Source organism: Medicago truncatula, chromosome 3 (genome assembly GCF_003473485.1).
Source record: "Medicago truncatula cultivar Jemalong A17 chromosome 3, MtrunA17r5.0-ANR, whole genome shotgun sequence".
Classification (NCBI taxonomy): Eukaryota; Viridiplantae; Streptophyta; class Magnoliopsida; order Fabales; family Fabaceae; genus Medicago; species Medicago truncatula.
Genome location: NC_053044.1, coordinates 55,832,773 through 55,859,121, shown reverse-complemented (window position 1 = coordinate 55,859,121; position 26,349 = coordinate 55,832,773). Strand labels below are relative to the sequence as shown.

The window sequence follows — 26,349 nt, the reverse complement described above, 5'->3', positions numbered from 1 at the left end:
GTTGCATTTCCTTTGCCTTGCCTGATTATTATGTGTCCGAAGATCTCGTTCTCGTGGACAAATTTAAGTATGTTAGAAAGGTCATACTTTACGAAGGAGTGGCTGAGCATGGATATCATATGGATGTCATCAAGAATGACATTATGTACGAGCATGACATGGCTGACAAGTACGTGGAGCAGTGCATGATGCAAATTAAGGTCATGCACAGGCGTGGCAGTGCAACACCTTATCTTTGTGTTAGGATTGCTAAGGTCCGTGCTCATGTTGCGAAGATTGCGGAGCTGCAGAACCAAGTTTTGAATCTGCAGCAGCAAGCACTCACTGAAGATGCGGTGAGAGGCCTCTTTGCCAGCTTAGATGGGAGGCTCCATGCTACTTTCGCGCAGCTCTATGCCTTTTTGCATGAGAGGCTACCAGGAGGGGAGGGTGTTGCGGGTGTTGTGGGAGATGCTCCTTGAGGTGTTCATTTGCTGTTGGTTTCCCTTTTGTTTAGCTTTTGGAACTTGTTTATGTTTGCTCATGGAGAAAGTACTTTTTGCATTTTTTGTGTTTATGTTTGCTCATAGAGCAATCTATTATTGTTATTGTTTTGAATTAAGTACTCTTGAAACACGATTAAAGCTCTGCTAGACTTTTGAATTTTTTCCTTTTGTGAGTCCAAAAGTTGATGATTGCATGATTTTATTTTCAAGTTTTCATAATTTAAAAAAAAACTATTTTAATATTTAAAATAGTTCAATCTCATTAAAAAAAAAAAAAAGAACAATCTACAAAAAATGAGAAACAACATTAAACACTATAAAAAAAATATTTTCTTGGTCTTTGTGTACAAAATAAATGAGCAGAGACATAAGAGATTTTTTTTTTTTTAATGATACATTTCCACTAAATAATATGTATTTTTAAAATAACATGCAAATTCAAATGGTGTAAATTTAACAAATGATATATATATATATATATATATATATATATATATATATATATATATATATATATATATATATATTCGAAAGTGTCCAAATAATAGTGATCATATATGTAGTTTCTCCTGATGAACCTACAATGGAGACATATAATTTATTCCTTAACGTTAATCGCTTGAAGCAGGCGAGTAATAGTTGAAGACGATACCGTGATTAAATCTTTGATTCGACATCAATAATTAATTGTATTTCATATATAGATTGCTCTATCATATATTCAGTTTGTTTGAAAATGAGTGACCCGTTTGATAATTTCACACGAATTAAGAAAAGTGTGACTGAGTTGGTATGTTGGTGCTGACTTAGGATCTTGAAGTGTGTTCCTCTCAAAGTTTTAAATATAGTTTCCATCGGTACCAATTTCGATGGGTTAGTCCATACAAAGTTTTGCTACTTTAAATTGGGTCATATAAATTGATCATTCGAGTTTTTCTTAAATGATTTTGAGAAAGTGATAATTTCACTAAATTGTTTTTATTTTACCATATACTATTCTAATCACTATTACCCTAAATGTATGTGAGTATATATTGATTTAACAATGATGAAACTAGTATAAATTAGATGGTAGAATTGAAAGAAAAAAAAAAGAAGTAATTATGGGTAATGGTGATTATGCTGGGTTCTTTTTCAATTTGGATTCAATTAGCTGGCTTAAGTGGGGTTTGTCTAACATCACCAGTATTTCTGACTACATTGGTAACGGTGATTATGTTGAGTTATTTGAAAAAATTCAGTATTTTTGCAACAGGCATTTAGTGGGCTTGGCGTAATCGCAATTCTTCTAGCATCACCAATGTAGCAATCCCATAATACCACCTTATGATCGAACCCCATAATACGACTTATACATTTATCCCCTTGCTTCCCCGATTATCTTTGGGCAAGCCATTGTTGAACTCCATGCAATAGATCAAGTGCTTTTGTTGGCTAAACAATTGAATCACCATTACTTGTTACACATAATCTCTTCACTATGTTGATACCCTCCATTTTTAAATACCAAGATTTCGCAAATATGTCACTTTGATCGAAGACATCAAAGACCTCCTCCATCAAAATCGACATGTTCATATTGTTCACATCTTGTTAAACTAGGAGCTTCTTCTATATCATGATCCACCTCTCCCCTTTTAACTTCAACCGACATCTTAAACCTTCTTTCAGTAGACTCTAAAATCTTGGTTTGTTAGAGCTTAGTCTCTCCTTCATTTTGTCGTTTTTCTTTCTTTTGTCTTTAGTTTTCTAACAAAAAAAAAATTATGTGAAATAATACTTGAGAGCTTTATTGTTATATTAAAAATGGGAGAGATAAATTGACAAAGCATCGTGCTAAACTCATGCCATCGTTTCTTTCATAGTGCACATGCTATGCTATAGACGTTTCTATTCATTTCATTTTCAAAACCTTGAAAAGTTGTCACAACCAACCAGTTAGTTGTTATTGGCCCTGAAAGTTCCATGTACCCCTGCGCAGTGCGTCATTATCATTTATCGCAATCCAAACTAGAAGAAGAAGTTGAATTAGACTAGACAAGGCCATTATCTTATCTCCTTAAACTTAGAGATCTTCCACCGTCTTGTTACGCGACAACATAACACACACACAAAAACAAAACAACAGATACCGTCTCTCCCGTGTTTATTTATGCAACTCTACCTGAACATAATGCGTTTTCTTTTTAAATATAAAATTGGTTGTCCAAGATATTCGGCTGAAAAATTAAAGACTAATCATTTGGAGTTTAGATCCTATCTATTTCTTAAAATAAAGGACAACATCCAATTATTGCCGTTTTATACATATATGAGTTTGAACACATTATTACCAATTCACAAAATTACAATATATACTTAAATCATACATTTTTGTTTTGTTTATGTTTCATATTGGAATTGAACATCTAGATCCTTGCATTAGTGTTACAACACTTTCACTTCACCCATCACACACTCTAACATACTCCATCCACTCTAATTTACATGTTATTTTAGGAATATATCTTTTGCCTAATTTTTAGTGTAATTATGTAATACGAATACTGATAAGGTAATATTATTACTTTTTATAGAACTTACACATTAACATCACCATAACTATTGTGTTTTTTTTTTGTACAAATTACTATTGTTCTTTCTAAATGTTGTGTCCACTTACAAGTGGTACAAAAATATTTTATTACTTTATACGCCTCAAACCAAAGTATAAAAATAAAATCAATGTTGATATAAAATAAAAAACAAAATCATACTATTTACTAGCACAATAAAACATATGTAAATGAAAGAATAATAAGAGCACTGTGCTCCGCAGCCAAACCATTAATCAAACCATAAAAAATAAGTCAACAATACAATCATACCATGTTTATTTACTTACATGGATGAACTAATCAACTAACAACATTCATTCCCTAAAAAAAAAATACAAAACTAACAACATTCATAATCTCTCTTTAGTAAAAATAATAATTCATAATCTCACTCTAAAAAGAGCTAACTACATTCATATCATTCTTTTTTCACATAATTTAGTGCTTATTTGATATCACAGTAAATTGAATAAAATCACGCTAAGCTAATGTTATTTTTTTAAAAAGATACATTTTTTTTCTCACAATAAAATGAAGGTGTAATTGTGATGAATTACTTTTAACCAATATGTGAATGATAAAAGTGATAAAAGATTCATACATTTTAAACATGTCATGTTTACCATATTGAATTTCATATAGTAATTTTTTTGACATATTTACACTCCATGATAATCATGATCGTTAAATCGAGATCAAATGGTTTACAAAGTTTGTTTTTTTACCAAATGAAGAGTTAAAAGAGTTAATAGTAGCAATAATAAAAATGAAATAAAAAGAAAATGGGATGAAAGTCACTCATAGAAATTTGTAGAGGCAGTTCTGAGTCTGACTAGAGAGAGAAATAGCGTAGAGTGTCTTAACAAGCTTCTCGTGAGTCACCATTTCTTCTTCTCTGTCTGTCACTACAACATTCTCCTCCTTCCATTTCTCACCTTTCTTTCTCTTCAATTCAATTATGGATTCAGCAATAGCTTCAACTTATGCATCACCCCTCAGTACCAATCTAAGCAAAATTAGTATTGAAGGAGTTGGAAGAAGAACCAGAAACAGTGTGTTCTTAGGTGAAACTACTAAGGGAAGTTTAAGCACAACAAGATTCCTTACCATTCAATCACCCAAATCATTCAATCCTAAAAATGGAGCTGAACACAACGTTCTCACTTCAGGGATCAATGATCATCAAGACTCCACGGTACTCAATTCTAATACCATCAAAAGAGGGAAAAAAATCACCTTTTTTTTTTTTTTTGCTTTTAAAAATTGATTTTTTTTTTTTTGCTTTTTGATTTCAGACATTTCAAGAGGGACCCTATTTTGAGACTCCAAAAGCAGACCCAAAAAGTGTAGCTTCAATCATTTTGGGTGGTGGTGCTGGAACTCGCCTTTTTCCTCTTACTAGCAAAAGAGCCAAACCTGCGGTAAAAATATTACTTTTTTGTTCTTTCTGTAAAGTTTTTCAATGTTGTTTAGTACCAGTGGTTGCAATTGCATTATGCATAGTTTGTTACTATTTAGGTGAAATTTTATTTCGCAGGTTCCTATTGGACTAATTGTATTATCAGCTTAATTAAGAATGGTTTCTTATGTATAGGTTACTTTTATAACAAAATATAAAATCAAATCAAATTGTTTTCAAATAAGCTATAAGCTATTTTCATAATTTATCTTGAAGAACTTATGAAAATTAGTTGAAAACAACTTATGAACATGTCATAAGCTATTCTCACAAGCTTTCCTAAACAATTTTCACAAGTGCTTATGCTAGTAGATAGGTTCAAATAAGTTTATCCATGCAGGGTCCTGTCTTTTTCTCTGAATTGTTACAATGTTGGTTAGTACTAGTGATTGTAATTGCAATTACATTATGCATAGTTTGTTACTATTTTGGTGAAATTTTGCAGGTTCCAATTGGAGGGTGTTACAGACTCATAGATATCCCTATGAGCAACTGCATCAACAGTGGCATTAGAAAAATATTCATTTTAACACAGTACAATTCTTTCTCTCTCAACCGTCACTTGTCTCGTGCCTACAATTTCGGGAATGTCTCCACTTTTGGGGAGGGTTTTGTGGAGGTGAGTTACTTATGAACTGTTTAAAATGCAGCATACGATTTTCATAATTATTGTCTTCATAGAAATGTAACAAGAATAAAAGGCGATGGTTACTGTAATGCTGAATTGTTATTGATATAATTGCGTACACATAGGTATTGGCTGCAACTCAAACATCTGGAGAAGCTGGGAAGAAATGGTTCCAAGGAACAGCTGATGCTGTGAGGCAATTTATATGGGTTTTTGAGGTAAAATATTGTAATGTTGCATATTTGCTGAAAGGATAATGATAAATGTTAGTACAAAACAATGTGACACAAAAACAAGAGTAAATGTGATTGGCTCTTTCAAAATAAACTTATCAAGTGTGATTTCTGCTTTGCTTATTGGTGAACAAATACACATTTTTCATTTTTACAATTCGTGAAGAAAAACTTTAATATTTATCACTTCTATTGCTGAAAATACTTATGCTGGTTTCTCTTGAGAATAGCTAACGTGTTAGGATTGTCTTACAGGATGCTAAGAACAAGAATGTTGAGCATATATTGATACTTTCTGGTGATCATCTTTACCGAATGAACTATATGGATTTTGTGCAGGTGAAATTTGATATAATTTATGATCTATAATTACAACTAATGGATTTGTACCCTGTTATTCGTTTTATAAAACTAATGGTGATATTGACTTGGGGATATCATTACAGAAACATATTGACACTAATGCCGATATCACAGTTTCGTGTCTTCCCATGGACGACAGGTATATCTATCTACATGAAATATCGGCCTGTATGCTTTCATTCTATCTTTACATTGAAGGCATACCACTTTACTTGCTAGAGGCAGAACTTTCACTAACAATAATATTACTTTATGTGTCTTGTAGTCGAGCATCAGATTATGGGTTGATGAAAATTGACGAAACGGGCCGCATTATACAGTTTGCAGAAAAGCCCAAGGGATCAGATTTGAAAGCAATGGTGCATTAATAGTATCTCAAGCCTGATATTTCTTACATCCATTTTTGCCTGAATAATTGCTAGTAAGTTTAATCTAGGTGTTTCCTAGCTAATGCATCCCTAATAACTGCAGCGTGTTGATACCACAGTTCTTGGGTTATCTCCAGAAGAAGCAAAGAAAAATCCATATATTGCGTCCATGGGTGTTTACGTGTTTCGAACTGAGACCCTACTGGAACTATTAAAATTGAACGGTTCTACATGCAATGACTTTGGATCTGAAATCATTCCATCTGCTGTTAGTGGGCACAATGTCCAGGTGAAAAGGAATATCCTTACTGCTATTATTTTTGAAGTTCAAATTCTCTTTAGGTTTACTGGTAACTAACTTCATATTTCTGTTTCTATTTGCATTCTCAGGCATTTTTGTTCAATGACTACTGGGAAGATATTGGAACCATAGAGTCCTTCTTCGATGCAAATTTGGCCTTAACAGAACATGTATGTTTAAACTATCCTGTAACTTATTTGTATTTAGGTTCATATTTCTCAAGGTCATGCTCTTAGACTATAATGGTATTCAGCCAATTCAAACTGTTTTGCATGGTTAGAAGTTCAACTACAAGCAAGTCGGAGGAAAATTATAAACTTTAGAAATAAAAGTTGATCATATTTCAATTTAAAAACAGATGGAAATATTCAGAATGAGGAAAAGTATGCAAATTTCTGCAGACCTGAAGAAACTTTCAAAATTTATAAGCCTTAATAGTATAGTATTAGTACCCATGTTTTTGCTGATTGTCATATGATGTCATTGAGAAAAGCGTAAGTGATTTTACTAGAGTAAGCTTTTCTTCAAAAGGAAAAATGTACTAAATTTACTGATTACTTGTGCCATTATTTGCAGGCTCCAAAATTTCAATTCTATGATCCAAAGACACCTTTCTTCACTTCCCCGAGATTCCTACCACCTACTAAAGTAGAAAAATGCAAGGTATTTCCCCCAGCTTTTACAAGGGAATTTGTGCTGAATATGAGTTCTTCATTGGTTTCTGTTGTTGATGTTATTGTAAGAATGATAATTGGTTTCAATAGATTGTGGATGCAATTATTTCTCACGGTTGCTTCTTGAGGGAGTGTAGTGTTCAACATTCTATTGTTGGAATACGATCACGTTTAGAGTCTGGTGTGGAGCTTCAGGTATACATTTTTACTTTTCGGCACTTGTCACTTTTCTCTCTGTTGTATTTGGGAGAAGCATTACATGATGACCCGTAGTTTGTGCTCTTCTACTGACCGATGACTAAAAACGGCATCGCCTAAAATTTTAGCTAATTTTTTTGATTCCTTTTCATCTTCTATTTGGTATATGCCTTCTTAATGGATTTTGCAATTTAGGATACCATGATGATGGGTGCTGATTACTATCAAACTGAGTCTGAAATTGCATCTCTGCTGGCAGAAGGAAAGGTGCCTGTTGGTGTTGGAGAAAATACCAAAATCAGGTACGATTATGTCACACAGAAAACTATTTTGATTCGTATAGAAATCCCTTTATCTGGATTCCAGATTAGAAGTTCAAGTAACAGTCCATGACGAGCTATGCTTTCCAATGTGCATTTATATCATCAATATTAGATGGCACGGCACCCTCCTTTTCTTATTTCTGATAATTTCATCTTTGATCGTTTTTTAAGGAATTGTATAATTGACAAGAATGCAAAAATTGGAAGAAATGCAATCATTACAAATGCAGATGTAAGTGCTCTTTCATAATTTATCTTTCAAAAACTGAAACCGCAGCTAAGGATTTTGACTAACGGTGTATTTCATTTTCTAGACTTCTCTAATGATCTAATCATCTTTACCTTTCAGGGTGTTGAAGAAGCCGACAGAACTAAGGAAGGATTTTACATTAGGTCAGGCATCACCGTTATACTGAAGAATGCAACAATTCAAGATGGAACAGTTATATGAAGCACTTCAAATTATCTGGTTGACCTCTATAGAGTTTAGACATAAATCTTGAGTCCAATATAGTTAACTTGCAGATTACGTAAGTAGTTGAAATACCTCGAGTTATCTAATTTAAGAAAATAAATGTTCACAAACGTGCGTAGTAGACTACGCAACCCGTGTGAAATCACATGTATCTTGCTAGTTTTCCAAATAAAATTTTATCATCAGTTTCTGAATATAAATATCACTGATATATCTATGTCTTGTTCCACTTGTCAATGTTTTTGAGTCTGGCATACATCTTGCGAATTCGCTTGAGCTTTTGAGACTCTTGAGCAATCAAGGTAGCTGTTGAGGGGCTCTCGGCTAGTATCACCTCGTAATCGTCTCGGAAAGAATCCATTCCTTCAGCAAGAAGTTGCCAAAATAAGCCACCAACAGCAGTTCCACCACCACTTGCTGATGAATATATTGCTGAATATACAGTATTGAAAAACTGATCCCTCTTTGTTGAGTTATTGCTGCTGCCCAAGTTTTTAGATGAAATGCCAAACTCTGCAAATAGAAGTGGCTTGTGAAGGATGTTCTGTGCATCTTGGATATGCTCATTGAGCCAGCCACGTAAGAAAGATATTTGGTCCTCATAGCCTGAATTAGATAGCCTGCTCATGGGAAGTCAAACAAAACCAAATCACAATCCACTCTCATAATTCATTAAACTCATAATAATAACAATTCGTGTGTAATAACCTCTTACTACATTTTCATTTTTTTTATTAAACTCTCCTCGCATTAGAATCAAATTCTCTTTTTTGTTTTGAATTCCATTTTATTCATTTTTTGAATATTTTTGCTTCTTTATTTCGATTATTTTAATATTTCAAGAATAAATAATAAATAGAATAGAATTCATATTTTCATCTAATCTTCCACAACACTCTCATTTTTTAAACGCTTATTACATTTTTTTCATAAGAAAAATAATTTGACTTTCCAAAACTTAGATCCATATATTTCAAAGTTCTGTTCTTTCTTTGAAATTTCTTATTTTTTTTTTGAAGAAGCATTCTCAATATATATTAAAGTACTACTATTACTATTTTCATTAAAAATAAAAAAATGTCACTATCATATTATCCTTTTATTTTTTAAGAATTATATGTTAAAACATTAATAAACGAGGGCATTGTGAAACAATATATTATTATTATTATTAGACGACATAATAAAGTATTTTACACTAAGTGCATCAAGCATAAATTTGGTTCTAGGATTGAGCGTGGCTTTTTAGTTTGGAATTTTTGACCCCCTCGATTATCTACCACACTGTCATTCTGTTTTGTAAAAAAGAAATAAAAGAAGTATTGAAATAAAAAAGAATTCAAACCATTGATCCGGGTAGGAGTGTAGTGTAGCAAAATCGATGGTGGGGATTTGGTTGTTTGCAATGAAATCGGTTCCAACTTGGAAGTTAGGATTAGACTCTGTCTTTGACTGTCCATAGAAACCCTCCAAACCAGCTTCAAGCAAGTGGTTTCCATCTATGGATTTCAAGTAAGATGCCATCTCACTAATCCAACCCTGTAGAAAAATGAAAAAGGAAAATATTAAACCATGAATCTATGAGTTAAAACTTCATCACTGTCCCTTAATTTATTAACCAAGTTGCCTAATTGGGACTAAATATATAAGGGAATGTACTTTCAAATGTAAAATAGGTTTTATCTATTTTCTATTTCTTTTATCTGGCTACATATTTACCTTCTAATTATTTTTGACCAACACGACAATAAATATATACTTGCTGATGAAAATTACAATCATAAAAGTCAATATTAAGATTTATGTCTCATGCACACAATAATGATAATAATGAGTGAAATATGATTTAACCTGAACCGAATTTCCTGAGTGATCTGAAGGGCATCTAATCTCATTCATAAGCTCCCAAGCCATTATTGTAGGGTCGTCTTTGTAAGCAACTCCACTCAGGCTGTTGCGTCTTGTAACCACTGTCTATACATAGTAATAAATAATACATAAAATCTCCAATATTATTTATTATATCTGTTTATTACTCTTTTTGAAACTATCCAAGGGGAAAAATACTAAATGTGTCATTCAATGTTTATTTTTATGACAAACTACATGAATCGTTCATGACAACTATTAGGTGGGTGGGGAACACAGATTTTGGTTGGGAAATTTCGTGGAAACATCTACATCATGCTCATAAAGGCGAACATTTATACTCATTGCAGAGTAATTTTAACCACATGTAAGTAGTTGTGAGGTCCATGAAAATGAAATATTTGACCAACCAACCATGGAGAGATCATTCATTATTCATAACCATAATATTTGCGTCAGAAATTTATCATTTAGTGAGGAATTTTCCTTCAATATACTTTTTTTTTGTGATTCATTACTCACTCTTCTTACATTATTAAAAACAATTTCATTGGAACGCAATTAGATACTCAAACAAAAAAAAAACAGAGTAAAAAAAAAAGTTATTAGTATTATTAAATTTTTTTATTTTTTTTTGGTCAAGTTAGTATTATTAAATTTGTCCACAATTGATATTGTTTTACTGATTTATTCTTTAAATGAAAGAATCGGTTTATGACTTCACCATAGTAATAAAGTGCAATTTTATTCCGACGAGTTTAGTTCAGTTGGTAGGGATATTGCATATTATATACAGAGGACGGGGTTCGAACCCCGGACACTCCACTTCTCAACAATTTAATTGAGTGAGCTCTAACCACTAGGCTATTTGACAAAAAAAAAAGTGCAATTTTTTGTCAACTCAGTAGAAATGGCAAATAAACACCACACACAATCAAACGGCACTGTCCGAGTTTGAACCCTCAAACCGGTGTTCATATGTCGTTGAAATTGACAAAACAATCAATAGGGGGGACTGCAATTAAAAATGTGAAAGAAATCTTATAAAAAGTGACAAGAAAAAATCGCAAGAGCTATATATTTAGGAGTTCGTGAGTGTTTTGTAGGAAAAATTAAGCATGCAATCCTTAAGTTTAGGAGATAACTAGGGTACCTATAGAAAAATGGTGGGTAATTTACTCCAACCAATAAACATTCACCTTTTTAGGTGGTATCCATAAACTATCTTGACCCCACAAGTAAATTGTTCATTATAATGATGGGTAATTTACCCACCAATAAATTGCTCATTATGATTGGTTGGTGGGTAAAATTACCCACCATTTTTCAAAGGTAATCTAGAAAAAACCATAAGTTTAACCTTTTTTTTTTTCTTCTTTTTCAGGTTGGTCATGTAAGTTTTATTTTTCTGGAATTGCTCATTTATATTACATTTCATTTGTCTGACGAGCCTTGAGTTTTGCTCATGTTGTAATGTTATTCTTTATTTACATCTGTTCACAACTAAAGATGAACAATATTGTCATGTTCATACATCACGTCTCACACGTATTTACATGTCTTCTAAGTTTCAAAATATCACAGGATTTTTTTTTGCAATGAAACTTGTTAAAAAGGTTAACATTACAAATATAATCCCACACTAATTAAGACTAACTAATAATGGCAATAGGAAAAAGAAAATAAAATTTACCTTAATGTGATTTTTATAGTATCCCTTCACAACAGGATTAGTGAAGAAATCATCTTCAGAGTTTATGGATTGGCCTTGACTCCTTGCCCACTCCACATATTGTTTCTTCCCTCCAAAATCCTCATAGTTGTTCACCAAACTCAAAATTACCTTTATCCCATATTTTCTGGCTTCAGCTAGTACAAAGTCCAACCCCTTTTATTTTTAATATATATCCAACAAAACAGAGAAGCACAAATATAAACAATTATATCAAATTTTTGGTGCATATATAAATTTATGATTGAGAAAATGGAAATGGTGAAGGTTGAACAGTAAATTAAATATATAGTAAACCTGGAACATTTCCTCATTGTAGGATCCAGGAGAGTATTGAAGGGGTTTATAACCACCATCACTGAAAGCCCATGTTCTTGCTATGTTAAGTCCATGATATGAAGCCTCTTGAAAAGTTGATGAGACTTTGTTCCTTTGAGATGGATCAGAAGCAAAATACATTAACCAATATGCATTATAACCATTGGCATAATAAGGGCTTCCGTTCAGCATAAGCTGCACTCCTCTTGTTTTCACAAACTCATCGTCTGCTTCTACGTTGAGTAGTGAGATCACATAGAGAACTATGAAAAATAGAAAGAACATATGCTTCATTATTATTATTCTGTTTTGTTTTTCCCTGCCTTGTGTTGAAGCAAATGAAGATTCTCTCCGTGTTTATTTATTTATAGATGGTATTTTTAGGAAAATAAGTGTATATATTAATATGATTTGCCGGCTTGGTGGTTGAAATAAGAAAAAGAAGAGGGGTTATGCCTGGTCTGGTGGTGTATATAGTAACTACTAACTAGCTAGCAAACGTTGAAGTAGAACTAAAATACAACCTCACATACATTCACGAGTCACTTTCAATATGGGTAAAAGCACACGCGGGGTCACCATATGTATGTATCCCTTTATTTATTACGGTCATATGATATGCAGTTATGCAGTATGCATCTTGGAAAATGTTATGGTGTTTAAACTTAAAATTATGAAAAATGAGTTTTATAATTGAAAGTTTGGATATAAAGTAAATAAAGTTTGACCAAAAATTGATGAAAAAGATCGAGGGGAGTTAAAGAGCACTGTGATGAGAAAGTTGATAATTCAAACTCCAAACTCCTAAAGCTAGTCATATGTTACGGAGTGTGTCCAGGTTGCATTCCAGCACGGCTTCGTTTGTTACATCGATCGGCATATAATTCTACCATTTGTGTGAAGGAGAATCCGATGATGAGTTTCATATTTTTTTTTTCCAATTCTGAGCAGACCCGTGACTGGAGGGCCGCATGTTTGACCAATGTTTTGCAACACATTGGCTCAGTTTAGCACTTATGCAGAATTTTTATATTTGCAAATTGCAAGCATGAGTATTGTATCATAGCAGGGTGGGTTGCTATGCTCTTGTGGTGCATTTGGAATAACAACAGGCAACCCCCAAATCAGGTTGGTAAGCAAAATTTTAACTTATGGGAACCTGGCATGCTTGGTTCGATGTTCATAATATCCAGCAGAGTAGTAGTAATAATGCTCATTGTCTTCCTTCTAGAACGAGGTGGGAGAGACCCAGCAAGGGACATCTTATGGTGTTGTGTTAGAAAGAGTGAATGTGGGTTTATTCTTGCCCAAACGATTTGGAAGTTTGCAAAGATGTCAACAATTGAACGATAGGCAAATGCTTTATTCTTGTCCATAAAAAAATGGAATCAAGTGATATTTGAGAGTAGTTTTCAAATTTTAGTAGATTTTATTTAATTTCGCTATTTAGGTGTTTAAAAATTTAGTTTAATTATTGTTAGAGCATTCACACTCATTTAGAGCATCCATAACAGTTGGTGAATCACCTCCTTAGCATTCGAATAAATAAGCATCCTCTCATTGTAGAGGAACAATGTTTGTTGTTTACGTAGAAGAGTGATTATGTAAGCATTTTTTCTCTTTAATTTTTATGGGTCATATATAATAAATAATTGCATACAAATCAATAAAATTTATTGAAATACATGCATGACTGACTTAAATATCCAAAATGAAGTGCTCTCTTGCAAATAATTTTAATATTAAAATTAGTTTGTCTTTATTTTCTAAGATTGAGGTAAAGTTTAGATGACAATTTCTTTATTAGTCACCTTATTATTGAGATTATTCTTCATTTTATTGAATTTCTTTTAATCCGTGATATGTCCTATGTAAAAACCAAACACAACTATATATATATATATATATATATATATATATTTATATATATATATATATATATTTCTTTTACAAAAGTTGAGTCCAATTGTTAGTAATTTAAGAAAGTAGACTTGCTTAGACACAAATATAAATAAAACTTATTTAGACACATGTGAATGTAAAAAATATGAAAGAGAAAATAATTAAATAATATGTATTCTTAAAATAGTTAAACAATATCTATTTTATAAGTATGTGCTTAAATAACTTTAATTTCGATTTGTGATTAAAAAAGAATTTTTTGTAATTTAAAAGAGAAATAATATTTATACAATCATTTTATGATAACTTTCTCTCTCATATTCACATTATTCTCTTATTCTCTCTCTTCCTTTTTTTCTCTCCATAGTTTTTGACCAATAAAAAAAAACAAATTATATCAAATATCACTACTCAATTTAAAAATAAACAAAAAGTAAGTAAGTGACTATGAATGAAAAAATTGCCATAGAGAGATAAAGACAAAACATTATTCTCGTTTGGGGTACAACTGAGGAAGCTAAAAAAAAAACAGCAAGTGTCGTTAGCTCATAGTTTGTGGAAACAAAGAAGTGAAAATGGGTGTGATGAGTGGCCACTGCTGCGCCGTTGTATCACACAAACCCTACCTCTCTCTTTCTCCTCCCAATCTCCGCCATTCACCTCCCATTTCCTCCGTTTCTTCTTCGCCATTTCCACTCACTACTATATCATGCCATGCCACTTCTGCTCTCTCCGCCGAATCTCCTCTCACCGGTAACCCCACTCATCCGATTCTAGTTTAAGATTTCATTTTTAATCAAACAAATTATTAGGGTTTTTATATTCTCTTGATATTTATTTAGTTAAGTACCAATCTTGATTTAAACAACTGCTTTCTTTTGTTTTGTATACTTAAAACAGAAAAAGTTGGAAATGGGTTGAAAGATTTTCTTCACATAGATGATTTTGATAAGGACACTATTTTTAAGATATTAGATCGTGCTATTGAGGTCAAGACATTGCTGAAATCAGGGGACAGGACATTTCGACCTTTTGAAGGGAAGACAATGTCAATGATATTTGCTAAACCGTCCATGAGAACAAGGGTTTCATTTGAGACTGGCTTTTCATTGTTGGGTGGCCATGCTATTTACTTAGGACCTGATGACATTCAAATGGGTAAGCGAGAGGAGACTCGTGATGTTGCTCGAGTTTTGTCTCGTTATAACGACATTATCATGGCTCGGGTTTTTTCTCATCAGGTATGTTGCTCACTGGTGGTCATTTAGAGTTGCTCTGTCACTTTGTTCAGTTATGTTTGATATCGTTTTGGAATTCAGATACCATTCTTGTGCTTATATTATCTTTTAAATTCAAATTTCAATTGAACCTGCGCGAAGTGGTGTGAAAGGAGCAACTGGCTTCACTTCGGGATAGGGTTCAATACATGCCTCATGGGTTCAATGAACAACTTTGATAGGGGCTAGTATGTTTAATTCTCGAATTAAGGATTTACTTCTAAGAGGTGGGAAAGAAAAACTACGTAGAAACTATAATTTGTACTTAGATGCTACCGGATGCATGTTTTACAGAGGGCTCTAATGCCGACTTTGGGGACAGAGTAATCGAGACAGTGGTCTTAAGATGTCACTAATCATTTATATCCTCTTGGGTTTGTTGCGCATGCACAGAATTGCAAAGAAGCATTCACCAAGTTTGATTGTAAAAACCTGCCAGGATAATTGCTTGTAGATAATTGCTTGTAAATTGAAAGAGTAAATAACTGAATATGCAACTATGATACATATACAATTAATTGAAGAACAATATGCGACTTTATTATTTTTGCGGTGTAGTATAGATTGTGTGTGCAATGTTGGATTTATGTAATGCAAACATGGGACCTTCCGAGGACTTGGCATTGGCAGCATCTATCTGAAATATTTTGATATTAGCGGTCTCTTAAAATTTTAGTGGGCTTAGCATCAAAATAAAATTAGCTACTTTGTAATTACGAGACTTGCTATCTCATTGGGACGTGTAATTTGCTTCTAACGTGATTAATCCTTACATCAATAAACAAGCACTTTCAGTTTAACCCCTTTTTATTTTAATTATTTGCAGGACATACTTGATCTTGCAAAGTATGCAACTGTCCCAGTCATCAATGGTTTGACAGATTACAACCATCCCTGCCAGATCATGGCTGATGCCCTTACTATGATTGAGCATGTTGGTCGATTTGAAGGAACAAAGGTCAGTTTTTGTTGTTTGTCTTGAAAAGTAGGCTTCTTTCTAATTCTTGGTAGTATTGCCAAGGGAATTGTTGCCTGACCATATTCTTTGCATGTCAGGTTGTTTACGTTGGAGATGGAAATAATATTGTCCACTCATGGTTGTTGATGGCAGCTGTAATCCCTTTTCACTTTGTTTGTGCTTGTCCAAAAGGTTTTGAACCTGATGCAAAAACAGTTGAGAAGGCAAGGAAGGCTGGAATCAGCAAGATTGAGATAACTAATGATCCAAAAGAAGCTGTTAAAGGAGCTGATGTTGTGTATTCAGATGTATGGGCCAGCATGGGGCAAAAGGAAGAAGCTGCATACCGTCGCCAAGTGTTCAAAGAATTTCAGGTACTTAATATAATACTGTGGTCACAAAATATAGTGTTTTTGGGTAAAAACAAGATATATTTTAATAAGCTTGTAAGATGTGACATTCTTTTACTGTAGCAACCTAGAATTTAGCTTAGACAGTTCAGGTTGGGTGGGGGTGGAATTGGTGCATTAATTATAGGTACAGTTAAAACAAAGTGTTATTGCGGGATTGCGATTGTGTTATGTTTGAAACTTTATATTGTATTTGTATTTGAAATGATTTATCTTTTGTATGGACTTTCGAGCAAAGTAGGCAGTAGCTTGTGTTATGTTTGTCACGTAGCTGAAAGGTCACGGGTTTAAGTCTCTGGAAGCAGCCTCTTGTGTAAAATACAGGGTAAGGCTGCGTACAATACACCAAATAGTGGAACCCCAAACCCCTTCTCGGACCCTACGTATGTGGGAGCTTTAGTGCACCGGGCAGCGGGCTGCCCTTTATAAGAGGTTTGATCCTCTGCCAGGCCACCTTTCCTCCAATAACCCAAGAGCTTGAACGGTCAAACCTCCATTTGTAACAAATTAATAGGAAATATCTTGTTCCAAGTTAATGAATATTAAATACTTATATTGTGTAGTAAAACTTAGAAGTTCATAGACTATGGGAATAGACTAGTATTTAGGAATTATAATTTATAACTATTGACTTGTTCACACTTAGATTTCGGAATGAACAGTCACCTTTATTTCCCAGGTAAGTTCCCACTGCATTGTTCCATAAATAGTTAGGAACTTAGGATCAAGTTAGATTGTTCAAGACAGTGCCAAAATGGATGTCAGGCTCTCCCTTCCCCTTCATCCGACTCTTTATTTTTCTGCCATTATTTTGATTTTGTGGCATTAAATGCTGTGATTACGTGACATGATGTTTGAATTATTTATTGATGCACACATGAAATCATATGCCCAATGCAGGTGGATCAAAGTCTTATGGATGCGGCTGGTTCAAAGGCATTTTTCATGCACTGCTTACCAGCTGAGCGAGGGGTGGAAGTGACTGAGCAAGTTGTTGAAGCTCCATATTCAATAGTATTCCCTCAAGCTGAGAACCGAATGCATGCACAAAATGCTATAATGCTCCATGTACTCGGCAAGTAGCCGGTTAGATGATATATTGGTCTGTGAAATGTCTGTGTACACTTGCAATAAATTGTTTCCGACATTAGGTTAGTGTTCACTTGTAATAGTTGGTTTTAGGCTTCGGGAGCATATAAAGTTGAAATTTGAGTTGATTTTGTATTATCACTAGCCACTGAAGGGCAGCTGAATCTTTTGAAAATGCTAGTATAAAACCCAGTTTTCCAATTTTAAGCTATCAACCACACTGTCATTTTTTGATTTGGGGCATATGACTTGAAATTTCAAGAGAAGTACCAATTTTCCAAAATAGAGAAATGGATCAGTGAAAGGCATTTTTGAGTCTTATACATATAGTCTATTAATGTTTTGCATATTGTTCTTAAAAACTAAAATTGTTTTGCATATTGATTTTTGAGTAACTGAGTAAGATATCGATGTGATTATTTTTAAATTATTTAGAATGTGAAGATATATGAAATTAGATATTTGTAACTGCGGAAAAAATGTTTAGATAAATTATACTCCCTCCGGTCCTTATTTGTAACTGAATAAGTTTTTATTTTATTTTTAAAAAGGTCATATTTATAAGAAAATGTCGCAGTTTTTAAGATGGTATTTGCTTAAAAGACTTTATTTACTCCTCATTGATTTTTTTTTATTTTTTTTATTTTTAATGTTAACGGGTGTATTTAATATTTTACAACTTTTTATGAGGATATAATTATAAACATATTCAAAAAAAACTACATCAATTAATGGCTCCCAAGCCAATTACCACTATCAATTAATGATTGTATTGGTTTTGATATTTTTTTTGATTGTTTCTTATAAAAAGGACGGATGAAGTATTTTGTAAAACATTTATATTTAAATGTCAAAATTTAAGTTGTCAACCCAAAAGAATGTTGCCCAAAATTAAGTTATTGAAAGTTTGGACACGATGAAATATGGGTGATTTGTTTAATTTTTTGGAAGGCAAATGTTAGTAAATTGCTAGATCTGTTAAATATTTCAAAATTAAGTTATTGAATGTTGCCATATTTAAGTCTTTGACTCCCAATTAGAGATGGGAATAGGTTAGATCGGTCTACAGGGGCCTAGAGCCTAGCCTACGACAGGTCAGACGAGGTCAGACTTTTTTCTTAAATAGGGAAGACCTATGTTTTTTTAGAAACTTATTTAGCTCAAAAGGTCAGGCCACAAGCTATTAGAAAAGCCTTTTAGGCCTATTAGGTTGGCCTACTTATGTAAATATGAATAATATTATTGATATTATATTATATACTCTACTTTGAATTAAATTATAAATTTGTCAACATTTAAAGTAATTTAAGCTTATTAGTTTATATTATTTTTTCGCATATTTAAATGTATTATTATAAATTAGAATTGAAATATGATATAATATATTGTAAAGTTCTCTAAAAGTTCCGTTAAATAATATTAGAGAGTTTAATATCATTGATCTATCAGCTAGCTAGTCTATTTAACATTGGATTACACTACTTATTTAAAGATATTCATATGAAATAGGCTTTTAAACAGGCTAGTAGGCCTAATCAGACTTTCATAAGGCCAGACTCAGACCTAAAAAGTAAGCCTATGACAGGCCGCAGGCTTTACAAAAATTTGTCAGACCAGACTTAGGCCTTGCAAAGCCTAGCTCGGCTTAGCCTATTCTCATCCCTACTCCCAACCATTAAACCATCGCGACTCCCAAATTTATTTTGTACACTTGAACTAGCCTAGGAGATGGAATTGACCCAGGTCGCTACATGAAAGTTGTTTAATAGGCACCTCAATTTTGCTTTCAATCAGATCTTAATTTTCAACCGGCTGTTGTTATGTGTAAAATTAGACTGGATTGTAACTTTGAGGTGCATACTGAGCAACCATCTCATTATATAGGCTGACCGTAAAGTTTTGGTTGACAAGTTGTCTAATTTGTCCAATAATGGATCTGAGGTGAGCAGTATTTTTTTAGCAATGTAAGGGTGACTCTCCATAATTGTCCTTATTTTAGAATTAAGTTCATTCTTTAACAATGGCATCCTTTATTTTATCCTTACCCTATACTACAATCATATGTTATTCCTATGTTTCTTGAGCCACTGATTATGAATGATCTGCAATGGATACTTTTATTCAAGTGGAAAAAAAAGTTTGTTTTGAACAAAAAAAAATTCTTTTCAATTAATAATTAAATTTTTAAATATATACCTTTACTTTTCATTGGTCTATTCGCTTTTTTTTTTTTTTTTTTATGGTGGCCGGAGTTTGAACCCGGGCCTTGCATATTTTATGTTTTATTTACTCTTTATCTTCATTAAGTAAACGCAAAATAATTGATAAGATATAATTTTTTTTAAAATTAATTGATAAGATAAAGATAGAATTCCTTCAAAAAAAAAAGATAAAGATAGAATTGATAAAAAAAAAAAGTAGATAGGTTTTTTTTTTTTAAGGAAAATAGGAGAGTTGATTATGTTCACTTTTACTCTTGACTCAAATAACTAAATATTAGGGTTGAGATCCACTTCAATAAATGCGAGAAAAATACAGCGATTTTGAAAAAAAATAAAAATTGATGGTGGTATAATTTTTTGTTTCACCAAGTAGGAAGAGTTCCTTAAAAAAATGTTGAAATCTATGATCCACCCTTATAAGCTACGTACTTGGGTGTTTATTTTGCCAGTGTTCTCAGTTGCAGTTCACCCTTGACCAACTAAACCTCATGAAAGTGTACATCAATAATGAGGGAAAAACATTTGAGCAGGCAGCTTCATCCGTGATACTTATGACAAGCTCATCAAAAGTTAAATGCAGAGAAAAAATTGAAGTAACGCTCATTCTGTGGTTAACATTAAACGAGGGATGACGGTGCATAATCGCCTTAAGCTGAAGTACATTAGTCAAACCAGCCACAAATTGTATTGTTATTATGGTGGTCGTTCCAATTGATAGTAAGATATGAATAATAAAACTATAATTAGAAAGGAAAAAACAAACAACAGCACAAATAGGAAGAAATAGGAAACAATGTTGGCAATAATCATTTGCATATGCCATCAGGTGTGGGAAGATCCTTTACTTGCATCTGCTTGTACATCCATTGCCAATTCTCAGACGTCACCTCACCCCCAAGACAGCGGATGACAGACCCACCACTGCATGTGCCTACTTTGCAGCATTCTTCTAGTGACAAACCCTTAACCACTCCGTACAAAAATCCACTTGCAAAAAGATCTCCAGCTCCTGTAGCATCAGTTGCCTTTGATTCCCCTATAGCCGAGACACGTATCATCTGACAAGTAAAACGATTCGTTTGCAATTGTTATTCATCATGTCAACAGCAAACAATTTCTTTACAAAAGAGTCCCATGATGCTAATGTTGGCCAATCTTTACTGATGATAATGATGAATGAAAGATCAGACATAATGCAGATTCTGCAGAATGCTGCCGAGTACACCCTTCTACCTCCTTCCTAGAACTTTGGTATATTTGAGTTGGACCGATGGGGAGAATGCAAATTTTGTGTTTGTTATACTAACATTATGGACGGAACATTAAGCTAGCAGGAAAGCTTCAGCATTCAGAAATCTTATTTTATAAAGGGAGGCATATGACTTCAAACCAAACTCCTAATTTCCTAATGGGTGAAATTAGCTAAACCATGTCTAGTGTTGAGTTAAATATTGTGTCTTGCAGTCAATAAACTAACTGCACGCATTCCCAAAGAGGGGAAAATAATGATAGAAGAAACCGGGTATAGCATATAAAACAGGACATCAAAAAAATAACAAACCTCCTTCCCATGTCTAGCAATGCATCCATTAGAGCCCAATGTTACCACAGCCCATTGACAGTATTTGGCAAGAAACTCTACAGCAGCTATAGGATCAGCATTCTGTTCGCCCCTAAAATTCATCATAAAGTATCTTTATATTAATTATTTAAAATAAAATAAAAAATACACAATGAAATCAAGGCAGGCAATAACTTGGAAACTGAAAATAAATTCTATCTTCCTCAAATGATATCTTGATAAAAATCAGGATTGATAGTGACTACTATTGACGACAGTCACCTTAAAAGTTCAGTTGCCTCATCCTCATTGGCAAAGCAGAGGTCTACGTTTCCAGATTCCAGCAAATTTAGAAGTGGTTGTTTAAAGTTCCTGACCATCTTGCCAAAATAAAGAGATCGTCATGAGTGAGAAATGAAATGTTTAATAAATTATGCAAAGGACTTGTTAAAAATTAAAATTGCATATTTGTATTAAATATTTATACTGTTAGGCCCCTAGTGCACTATCATATATTCATGTGAGATTTTCTAGAGAACAATATGATCTCGTTGGGAAAATGGCAACAATTAATCAAGCATGTTCAGTAATATTGTTTGTGTGGACTACATGACTAGTGATTATACTGATTTAGCAGTTGTAGTTCTGTATCAGAACCCTTTTCCTTTTTGAGTTAAAACTTATAAATCAAAACTTACTTTATAAACTTCCCAAGCTCAAGTGGGAGAAAAAACTACTAGAAAGGAGTTGAATTTTCTAGGGTTAAATATGTTTTTAGTCCCTACAAAATTATAAGTTTTCATGTTTAATCCCTATAAAAAATTTATTTACTTTTAGCCCCTATTTGCATTTTATAGGGGCTATATTGGAGGACTAAAAAGTATCCATTTTTAATAAAAAGTTTTCAAAATAGGGACCACAATATTATGAGGACTAAAATTACCATTGAAACTTTATAGGGACTAAACTTGAAAACTCGTGATTTTGTAGGGACTAAACATATTTAACCCAGTTTTTTATTAATCAAACCTGTGTACCCAATCTTTTAAAAAGAACTTTTGGGGAGGAGGGATTCAGAGTAGCAGCGTAAATAAAATACCTCAAAACTGGCCAAGTCCAAGGAAACAAGGAGGCCTTCCTGCTTGGCTAAAGCAATGGCTGCTTGAATAACTTCCAAATTGAGTATTGCATATCTCAACACCAACCACTGAAATGTAATAAATATATCAACAACTAAGTTCACAGAGAACCCTTAGATGATATATTATTAGTAGCGGTAGACCTATATGGATGGACATACCGAAGAGAAACTTTTTAGTATGTTTGCAGAGACAAGATACAAGGCCAATGCTAGGGTGGGCATAAAAACCAAAAACTAAACCAAACTATTGAACTGAACCGAACTGAACCAATATTAAACTGAACCGTGTGTAAAAGTTCAAAACTGAACTGTATTGTAAGTATCAGTTACTAACTGTAACTGAACTGTTTTGAAAAATAAAATAGAATGAATTGAACCCAAATTGGACCAAATTCATTGCTCTCTTGCGATCCATCCAACAAAACCTACAAAGCATGATTCATTCCTCCGCCGTGATCCCTCCGTAACGATTCATCTCCGGTCACTGTCATGATCCCTCCATCTCCGGTCACCGTCGGGATCCCTCCGTAGTGATTCAACTCCACTGTTGCAGCTCCGAGGTACCCATTTCATTCATATTCATCAAAATTTATCTCAATTTCATATGCCTTTTGAGGTAACGCTGTTGCTTTCGTCTGGTTTTTATGTGTGTTTCAGCTGTGGGGTGGCTTGCTGGCTGTTTTTAGCGCTGCTGTCATGACAGAACAGCAGCTACTGGGGCTGTTTTCTGTCAGCTGTGCATCTGTGTGTTGGTGTTTTGGCTGCAGTAGCTGTTTTCTGGTTTGGGAGCTGTGATGGGGCTGTTGCGGGTTGGTTTAGGCATAGCTAGGGGCTTGAATTTTGGTTAGTTTTATTAGATTTCAGACCCATAGCTGTTGCCTTGCTGTCGGTTTTTGTTCCTGTCTTGCTTTCTCTATCACCAGAAAAGAAAAGAAAAAAGATGAAACTAAAATAGTAATTCAGTTCAGTTTTTTTTTAATCAAAACAGTTAACTATTTTGAAAACCAGTTCAGTTTGGTTCAAACTATTGCATTATGGTTCAGTTCAGTTTTGACACAGTTTTGGTCTAAACTGAACTTTGCCCATCCCTAGCCAATGCACCATCAATTTCATTTTACAGTACATTATGGTGGAATAAATGTTCAAAATAGTAATAATAATAAAGGATGCTTGACTCCAGTCATTTAAATCCCTGATATGAAAGCAACATCATTGAAATATATAATGGAGTTTTTCTTCAAAAAAATAAAAATAAAAAAAAATGATTGAAATATACAAGACAGGATAATTAACAAGTTCTACAGTATTTTAATTGATGAAGAAGTGAACCTTGGAGCCTTTGAAATCCTCTGTCATCAATTCTTGAGCCTATCAAACAAAGAAAAGAGATTCTAAATGAAAAAAAAAAAAAAAAACTTGATAAAAATTGAACCTTAACCTAACCATAAAGGGAACTTGAGATGAAACAATACCTGAACTTTGACAGCATTCGAGAGACAGGGCCGCATTGTTCTGTTACCCAACTCGTCTACCAAGCAAACACACTGGTAGAAAGCCAAGTTAATATGAAAATAAAAAAGTATTTGGTATTTGTAGAAGTTATTAGTCACAATGATATATAAGACCCGTTTGTATTGGCTTATTTTAAGCTTACGCAAATAAATAAGCTTTTATGTATTATTCATAAGCTTGTCAAGGTAGTTTATGAAAAAATAGTTAATGAAGATACAATTTTTGTTAGCGAGAACTGAGAACTTATGAATTAAAGAAAATTTATTTATTTGCATAAGCTCAAAAATAAGTTAATACAATCAGCCTATAGTTTGTTTGAATTGACACATTTGAGCTTATCTACGGACGTAAGTGCTTGGAAGATTGTTTGTATGAGCTTATGAAAACAACTTATTTGCTATTTTCAGCTTATTTCCACGAGCTCTGGGATAGCTTATGAAAACAATTTGACTTAATTCTCTGTTGTTTATCCAAACAGGGCCATAACATAAAAAGTAAGGGAGTGAGTGAAGCAACCTACCTGTGCAGTGTGTCCTTTCTTCTTACGGAGTCTGGAAAGATCAACACCATTAGAGGACATGTTATTAACAAATAATTGACCTTGTTCATCATCACCACAAGCCCCAATAATTCCACTGGAAATTCCAAAACCACTACTAAGACCACGAATTGTATTAGCAACACTGCCACCAGCCAGAGTTTTCATGACAGAAGAATCAGCCGAATTAGATTTGGATTTAACTTCCTTCAGTATATTTTCAAGCTCTTCAATTGCAACCTAAGAACATAATAAATAAAATTATTATAATAATATTTGAATAATTGAAAGAATAGTAGAATGAATACAGACGGGAATGGAGCCACCGGGTTCGCCGGGGATTCGATCAAGCAAGGACCAATCAACGTGAGCCACGTTGTCAACGAGTGCAGATGGTTGAAGACCCAAAATGAAAGGAGGAGCTTCCAATTCTTCACCGTTTTGGTTCAGACAAAAGCCTTCGGCAACCATTGTTAACTGAGATTAGGTTTGAACCGAAGCAGAAGAAGATGGATCTTTTCTCTCTGGATTGATTGATCTATACTCAATCTACTGCATGATTATGATATTGATAAGGTGAACGCGCCGCAACATTTTCACATTCTTTATTCTAAAAGGCGCCACTCTTAAACCCTTGCTTTTTCTCCTTTACCCTCCATCCAAAACGGAAGAGATTCGCGAATCACCTTTTTCCTGTCTTCTTTTACTATGTCCCTACACACAAAAACATAAATAAATTAATTTGATGTGATGACACAGATAGAATTATGAAAATCACTTTACACAAAATACATGTATTATTTTAACGACCGTAAATTTATAAAGAAAATAAAATAGGCGTTTGACACAAAAACCAATATAATATAAAGATAAAGAGAGGAATTCTTTCATAGTCACAAACATAGTATGAGTATAAAAAGAAAATTTTCATAAAATAATTCTATAAATATTATTTCTCAACAAAATAATAATAATATAAAATATTCTAAGCTAAAAACCAAGTAATTGGATACAAAAAAGAAAGAATAATCAAGTGATTAATAAGCTCTCTAAAACGAATTATTCTAAACAACCAACATTTATTTTTAGAGTTAAACAAAACTTTACTTAAATCTCTATCAAATTTAAGATTATTAAGGTCTCTTTCTCATCTCTTATTCATAAACAAAGCACTGTTGCCTTAATTATACCTAATATTTAACCTAAAAATCGTAGCCACTTTTCCCTCCTTCAAAACCTAACCATATTTTCTAATTCCCCTTCTCCAAATCCTAACCATGATTTCCTAATTTTCCAAGTTCAGGTAATCTTATTGCATCTATCATTGACAGCACTTACCCAAATTTGTTAGGAAACATTGGAAGCATAATATTTTCAAAGTAGAGCAATATTGACACCAAAGAATACCATTGTTGAACACGTTAATGATTATGTGTTAGACTTGATTCCTGGTGAAGAAAAAATCTATTTGAGTTACGATACACCTTATCATAAAAACATAGATGGTGACGCAATAGATGACATCCACACTCCTGAATTCCTCAACACCATTGTGGCGTCCGGATTGCCAAATCATCGGTTGCGACTGAAAGTATGAGCACCTGTCATGTTACTGAGGAACATAGATCAAAGTTTGGGCTTATGTAACGGTACAAGATTGATCATTACAAACATGAGAAAATTTGTGCTCGAAGGACGGGTAATATCTGGTTGTAA

At 33.3% G+C, this 26,349-nt stretch overlaps 4 protein-coding genes across 4 annotated transcripts; 2 read left to right on the top strand and 2 right to left on the bottom strand.

The window, feature by feature from the left end:
* The first annotated feature begins 3,805 nt into the window (after positions 1-3,805).
* LOC25490207 (glucose-1-phosphate adenylyltransferase large subunit 1) lies at positions 3,806-8,304 on the top strand. The gene is made up of 14 exons (XM_013606686.3): positions 3,806-4,277; positions 4,378-4,503; positions 4,987-5,160; positions 5,295-5,387; positions 5,658-5,741; positions 5,849-5,904; positions 6,031-6,124; positions 6,237-6,422; positions 6,524-6,604; positions 7,011-7,097; positions 7,199-7,303; positions 7,502-7,608; positions 7,801-7,861; positions 7,979-8,304. The coding sequence occupies exons 1-14, from the start codon at positions 4,041-4,043 to the stop codon at positions 8,078-8,080; spliced, it is 1,593 nt and encodes a 530-aa protein (XP_013462140.1). The 5' UTR covers positions 3,806-4,040; the 3' UTR covers positions 8,081-8,304.
* LOC25490206 (mannan endo-1,4-beta-mannosidase 7) lies at positions 8,165-12,543 on the bottom strand. The gene is made up of 5 exons (XM_013606685.3): positions 12,003-12,543; positions 11,667-11,861; positions 9,956-10,078; positions 9,450-9,643; positions 8,165-8,724 (listed from the first exon to the last, which is right to left on the bottom strand). The coding sequence occupies exons 1-5, from the start codon at positions 12,315-12,317 to the stop codon at positions 8,319-8,321; spliced, it is 1,233 nt and encodes a 410-aa protein (XP_013462139.1). The 5' UTR covers positions 12,318-12,543; the 3' UTR covers positions 8,165-8,318.
* Positions 12,544-14,430: 1,887 nt separating this feature from the next.
* Positions 14,431-17,877, top strand: LOC25490205 (ornithine carbamoyltransferase, chloroplastic). Its single transcript, XM_013606684.3, has 5 exons — positions 14,431-14,678; positions 14,826-15,166; positions 16,029-16,160; positions 16,259-16,534; positions 17,471-17,877. The coding sequence occupies exons 1-5, from the start codon at positions 14,501-14,503 to the stop codon at positions 17,651-17,653; spliced, it is 1,110 nt and encodes a 369-aa protein (XP_013462138.1). The 5' UTR covers positions 14,431-14,500; the 3' UTR covers positions 17,654-17,877.
* Positions 17,878-20,469: 2,592 nt separating this feature from the next.
* LOC25490204 (uncharacterized sugar kinase slr0537) lies at positions 20,470-25,342 on the bottom strand. The gene is made up of 8 exons (XM_013606683.3): positions 24,946-25,342; positions 24,616-24,873; positions 24,056-24,127; positions 23,913-23,951; positions 22,542-22,649; positions 21,725-21,822; positions 21,443-21,554; positions 20,470-20,939 (listed from the first exon to the last, which is right to left on the bottom strand). Exons 1-8 carry the CDS (start codon positions 25,102-25,104, stop codon positions 20,688-20,690), a joined length of 1,098 nt encoding a protein of 365 aa, XP_013462137.1. The 5' UTR covers positions 25,105-25,342; the 3' UTR covers positions 20,470-20,687.
* Between the last annotated feature and the right edge of the window lie 1,007 nt (positions 25,343-26,349).